Here is a 6204-nt window from a genome sequence, read left to right on the forward strand (position 1 = left end):
TTTATCACAATATGCTAATTTTTTGAGAAGGACCTGTAGAGCAGTGGTTCTAACCTTTCCTCTCCAAATCAATAATGCAAGCCCATCCCAACCTTTTTTATCCACAAAAATCTTTGTATTCTAGTGTTATTACTTTTCAATTTTTATTTTTAAACAAAACAAATTCAAGATAGATTTAAACATTCGTTGTTGTTTTTTGCATACTTAGCAAAAATATCACTGCAGATCCCTTACGAAAATGAACCATGATTTTATTGTAGTAGAAGTGTAGTAATCATGTTTTGTTTTGGTGTATTACAATTTGTATAACCACCGTTTTACTACAAATACCATGGTTAAACTGTAGCAAAACCATGGTTAATTTGTGGTTACCATGGTTTAACTATAGTAACCATGTTTTTTTGGGCTTTATTTGTGGTAAAACCATGGTTCATTTTCGTAAGGGATAATCTTTACAACTTTAAAGTAGGCTACTTAAAGCAAATTTATAGTAACTTTAACAAATAAGCACAAGTCAACCTGCCATACAAACAAGACCACAGGTTGCTGTTATTTTTTAAAAGTGTTTTAAAATGTAACATTATATATATATATATATATATATATATATATATATATATATATATACACACACACACACACACAGTATCTCACAGAAGTGAGTACACCCCTCACATTTTTGTAAATATTTTATTATATCTTTTCATGTGACAACACTGAAGAAACGACACTTTGCTACAATGTAAAGTAGTGAGTGTACAGCTTGTATAACAGTGTAAATTTGCTGTCCCCTCAAAATAACTCAACACACAGCCATTAATGTCTAAACCGCTGGCCACAAAAGTGAGTACACCCCTAAGTGAAAATGTCCAAATTGAACACAAAATGTCAATATTTTGTGTGGCCACCATTATTTTCCAGCACTGCCTTAAACCTCTTGGGCATGGAGTTCACCAGAGCTTCACAGGTTGCCACTGGAGTCCTCTTCCACTCCTCCGTGATGACATCACGGAGCTGGTGGATGTTAGAGACCTTGCGCTCCTCCACCTTCTGTTTGAGGATGCCCCACAGATGCTCAATAGGGTTTAGGTCTGGAGACATGCTTGGCCAGTCCATCATCTTTACCCTCAGCTTCTTTAGCAAAGCAGTGGTTATCTTGAAGGTGTGTTTGGGGTCGTTATCATGTTAGAATACTGCCCCGCGGCCCAGTCTCCGAAGGGAGGGGATCATGCTCTGCTTCAGTATGTCACAGTACATTGACATTCATGGTTCCCTCAATGAACTGTAGCTCCCCAGTGCCGGCAGCACTCATGCAGCCCCAGACCATGACACTCCCACCACCATGCTTGACTGTAGGCAAGACCTGGTTGCCGCCACACACGCTTGACACCATCTGAACCAACATTTTATTATTAGCCATTTCAACACATACATGTTTTACCAAATAAAAAGAACAGCACTTTTAGAGTGCTATCACAGCAGTGAGTCTGTGACCCATAGACATCACCAGGCTCTTGGTCTCATCCTTTGAAATACTTTTCCCAGCCTTTAATGCAGCCAATTCCAACTGTTTCTTGTTTTGGGGAGTTTCTGCCTTTACTCTCCTCTTCAGCTGGTGAAATTCATGTTCAATCGGATTTAAATCTGGAGATTGACTTAGGCAATCTAAGACTTTCCATTTCTTTGCCCTTATAAATTCCTTGACTGAACTGGCAGGGTGTTTTGGGTCATTGTTCTGATGCAATATGAAGCACTTCCCAATGAATCTGGTGGCATTTTTCTTGAATATTTGTAGGCAAGATGGTTTTGTACCCTTCCAAATTCATTCTGCTACTGTCATCATACATTAAGTCATCAGTAAAGTTGAGAGGACCTGTTCCAGAGGCAGCCATGCATGCCCATGCTGTCATGAATCTGGTCTATGAACTTCCGTTAACTCACCACCAGAGGTCACTCGCTCACCACATGGACTCTTGCACCACACTAACTGTTGCACGCCACCTCAGACTACAATTCCCATCATCCATTGCACTGACGACACACAGCTGATTGCACTGATCACACAGCTGATTGCACTGATCACGCAGCCTACATAAACCATGGACTTCCTCTTCCTCTTTGCCGAGTATTGTATTGCGTTTATCACTCTCCTAGTGTTAGCTGCCTTACCGAGCCTTCTGTGTTCATGTTTAGCTCTGAGTCTGGTTCTGCGTGTAACACTCTCCTGGTGTTAGCTGCCTTACTGAGCCATTCTGTGTTTTCTAAGTCTAAGTTTAGTTAGTTTTGTTTATAGTCTTGTTTCCTGTTTCCTGCCCTTGTATCGTGGATTTTCCCTTTGCGTTGCGTTTGGACTCTGTTTGCACCTCTCTTGGACTACTGCTCGTATACCTGGATTATCTCTCTGCCTTGCCCTGTTGGATATTGTTCTCCGATCGTCGACTCTCATTAGCCCTAGGATTGCTCTGTGTCTTGCCCGTACCATACCAGTTTGCCGTTGTTTGACCCTGCCTGTTTATTGACTGTTTATAAATAAAAGCTAGCACTTGGATCCGCACGTCTCACGTCTTGTTCGCCCCGTTATAGACACATTCCCTGCTTTTAATATCTGAAGAATTAATGCAACAGTACACAGCTGATCACTAAGAAAGACCTGTGAGGCAACTGTTCCAATACTTATGCTCACATCAGATAGGGGCATGAAACACTAAAAGTGCTGATCTTCTTAGCTGGAAAAACATCTATATGTTGAATCACCCAATAATACATTTACATTTATGCATTTAGCAAACGCTTTTATCCAAAGCGACTTACATTGCATTCAAGTTTTTACATTTTATCAGCTCTTGCTTTCCCTGGGAATCGAACCCATGACCTTGGCATTGCTAGTGTTATTCTACTTCTCAAAAATATGATGGGAGTGTATGAAATTAAAGACATCGCCACAGATCTTTTCTGACTTGTAAAACTGACAGTGTTACAACTGACCGCCTGTTGCAACACTCCCCGGTCTACCCTCCGGTTTTAATATTCATAATGTCATAAATTAAGTTGATATTCCTCATTATGGCAAATGGTCAGTATAAGTCTGCAGTCTGCAGACAGCATTTTAAAAGTCAAGTGCTGATTGGAGAGCAGATTGTGGTTTTTGCACTCTCTAAAGTAAAGTAAAGTAAAGTCGTGACGTATTGTCAAGTATGGTGACCCATACTCGAAATTGGTGCTCTGCGTTTAACCCATCCAAGTGCACACACACAGCAGTGAGTAGTGAACAAATGCACACACACACACACACACACACACACACACACACACACACACCGTGAACACACACCCGGAGCAGTGGGCAGCCATGCTGCGGCGCCCAGGGAGCAATTGGGGGTTCGGTGCCTTGCTCAAGGGCACCTCAGTCGTGGTATTGAGGGTGGAGAGAGCGCTGTACATTCACTCCCCCCACCTACAATCCCTGCCGGCCGGGGACTCGAACCCGCAACCTTTCGATTACGAGTCCGACTCTCTAACCATTAGGCCACGACTTCCCTCTAACACCAGTCCACAACAGGAAAATGAAAAAGAAAAAGTTGCCATTTCAAAATCTTTTCTTCCCCCTTCCGAGAGCTTTCACTATATGACAACGAAGGCTCAAATTACTTGAATAACTTTGTGAATCACAAACATTCAGTGCTTTTTGTCGAATGTTTTTAATTGTAAATGGAATCTATAATATAACATAATATAAACGTTGAATTAGACCTTAAAAAAATTTAAATCCTCATTGCATTATCTGTAAAATATTATCTGAACCACATGGACTATCAGTGCATAGTTTTGTGTAATATTACTGAGGCAATCTTGCTTGCTCTGTGCTGAAAGAGGTGTGGCCTCTAAACATGTGCATGGTGAATCTTTGCTCCACAGTTGATTTCATGTGTCCTTGCGAAGTTATCTGCCAACAGGCGGGGCAAAACCGGATATACACTCTTGCTTTATATATCATTCACCTACTAAGCTGTGACACTTTTGGTTTATGAGTCATTTAAACACCAAGCAGTGATGCTCTTGGTTTATATCTTACTGACACTCAACGCAGTGGCTTTCATACAAACCACCTACATTTATTTTCATGTTGTTCCTGGACTCTAGGCAAGTACATGTTTTGATTGCGCCTGTTATGTTAGAAAATACAATTACAAAAATTAAGAGAAATATATTTTATATACATTTGGTGTAAAAAATTGATGTAAATTATTGACCTTTACTGGGAATAATAAATATATTATTTAGGCAATTAAAAAGGAGTTAAATTGTGTGGTATATTGATTTGACTCTTTTTTATTATTTGTGCAGTTTTTGTTTTTTTTAGTTGTTGTTGTTTTGATGTAGTTGATGTCAAAGTTGTGGCTAAAATGCAAAGTGATGATTAAGTGTTCCTACAAGTTCACACTGTCATACTGTATCATGAGCTCAGTTTTAGCCACTACTGTCAAAAGGAAAAGACAGAGTTGATTTTATTTATTTTACTATCATATTTTTTATATTTGTTTTTATTAATATATTTTCTGTTTTTATTTTACATTTAATTGAAGTTTTAGTCATTTTGTTTTTGGGTTGTCTATATAGCTTTTATTTATTTAGTCCATCAAATATGAATAGAAACAAAAAACATTTACTTATCAACTACCTAAAATAAGTATACATGCTTCAGTTAATGTTGATTTTATTTCAAGTAACAAAAATATTTTTCATGATTTTAATTTTAGGGATCTATAATAACCCTGCTGTGACCACATCACCACTTTGTCTTTACAGTATTTGCGCCATGCGATTAATGAAAAAACATAATCGTGCACTCTGTTGTCTGTTTGGCTTTGTGTTGCTCTACAATTTCTTATCCTGGAGCAAAACCACGCTGCATTCGAGTCAGATTGAGACCAGTGGGCCTAAAAGCCCAGAGGACAATATCACCATCCTCCTATGGCACTGGCCTTTCGGAGTTCGCTACAGACTGGAGAGAGGGGTCTGTATGGATAAATATGAAATCCCTAGATGCTTTCTGGAGGATAACCGATCCCTTTTCGCTCAGGCAGATGTTGTAGTCTTCCATCACTATGAGCTCTGGACTGGCCACTCCAAACTGCCTCTCCACCTTACGCATCCACCAATGCAAAAGTGGCTTTGGTTATCGCTGGAACCTCCTATGAACAACCACAATCTCAGCAACTACAACAGCCTGTTCAACTGGACAATGAGTTATCGCCGTGATGCTGACATCTTCATGCCCTACGGAGAGCTTGTTTCTAAAAGGACTAATGCCACATACGTTATTCCAAAGAAGAGCGACTGTCTAGTTTGCTGGGTGGTCAGCAAATACAAAGCCAATCAGAGTCGCTCTCCAGTTTTCCAGCAGCTGAAGAAACACATTCCATCAAAACTAATAGAAGTATATGGTCAGTGGTCCCAGCGACCGCTCTCAAGCAAAAAGCTGCTTTCCACAATATCTCGATGTTATTTCTACCTTGCCTTTGAGAACTCAGTATCCACAGACTATATCACAGAGAAGCTGTGGCGAAACTCGCTTCAGGCGGGGAGTGTGCCGGTGGTGCTCGGCCCACCCAGGAACATTTATGAACTATACATTCCACCAGAGTCATTCATCCATGTGAATGACTTCAGCAGCATTAAGGCGCTGGCTAATTTCTTAAGTCAAGAGGCTGCTGACAGAGAGCGTTATGAGTCTTATTTTAGATGGCACAATTACTATGATGTTAGAATGTACACAGACTGGAGAGAGAGACTCTGTAATATTTGCATGCATTATGACCAGCTCTCTAAGCATAAAAAAGTGTACAATGATCTGTACAGCTGGGTCAACAAGTAACTGACATTTTCAAGGAAGCTGTTTCATTTGAAAGTATGGATTTTCAAATGATAAGTTCACCTTATCTGTTCTTTGCAAGTGCTGTCAAATGTATTTGAAACCTGTCCAGGGACTTTAATAAGTGCTGGTAAATAATAACATTGATTTTTCACAGTGTTGCTTTATTAATATTTAAACAATAGCATTTTGCCTCTCATTCCAATCCTGTTTTCAACATCAGATGCCATGATGTTACTGAATATAGTTGTGTGCACTCAGTGTGTGGAAACACCCTTCCGATTCAGTATTAACAGGTTGCTACTGAGTTTTCATCGAGTCGTCTTAAAGTT

General features: G+C 39.8%; 1 protein-coding gene across 1 annotated transcript; it reads left to right on the forward strand.

The window, feature by feature from the left end:
• Positions 1 to 4816: 4816 nt before the first annotated feature.
• On the forward strand, positions 4817 to 5875 carry LOC306870764 (alpha-(1,3)-fucosyltransferase 7-like; the record flags this gene model as incomplete). Its single annotated transcript, XM_079418185.1, has 1 exon — positions 4817 to 5875. The coding sequence occupies one exon, from the start codon at positions 4817 to 4819 to the stop codon at positions 5873 to 5875; it is 1059 nt and encodes a 352-aa protein (XP_079274311.1).
• Between the last annotated feature and the right edge of the window lie 329 nt (positions 5876 to 6204).

The sequence above is a fragment of the Barbus barbus genome (assembly GCF_936440315.1).
Source record: "Barbus barbus genome assembly, chromosome: 6".
NCBI classification, from domain to species: domain Eukaryota; kingdom Metazoa; phylum Chordata; class Actinopteri; order Cypriniformes; family Cyprinidae; genus Barbus; species Barbus barbus.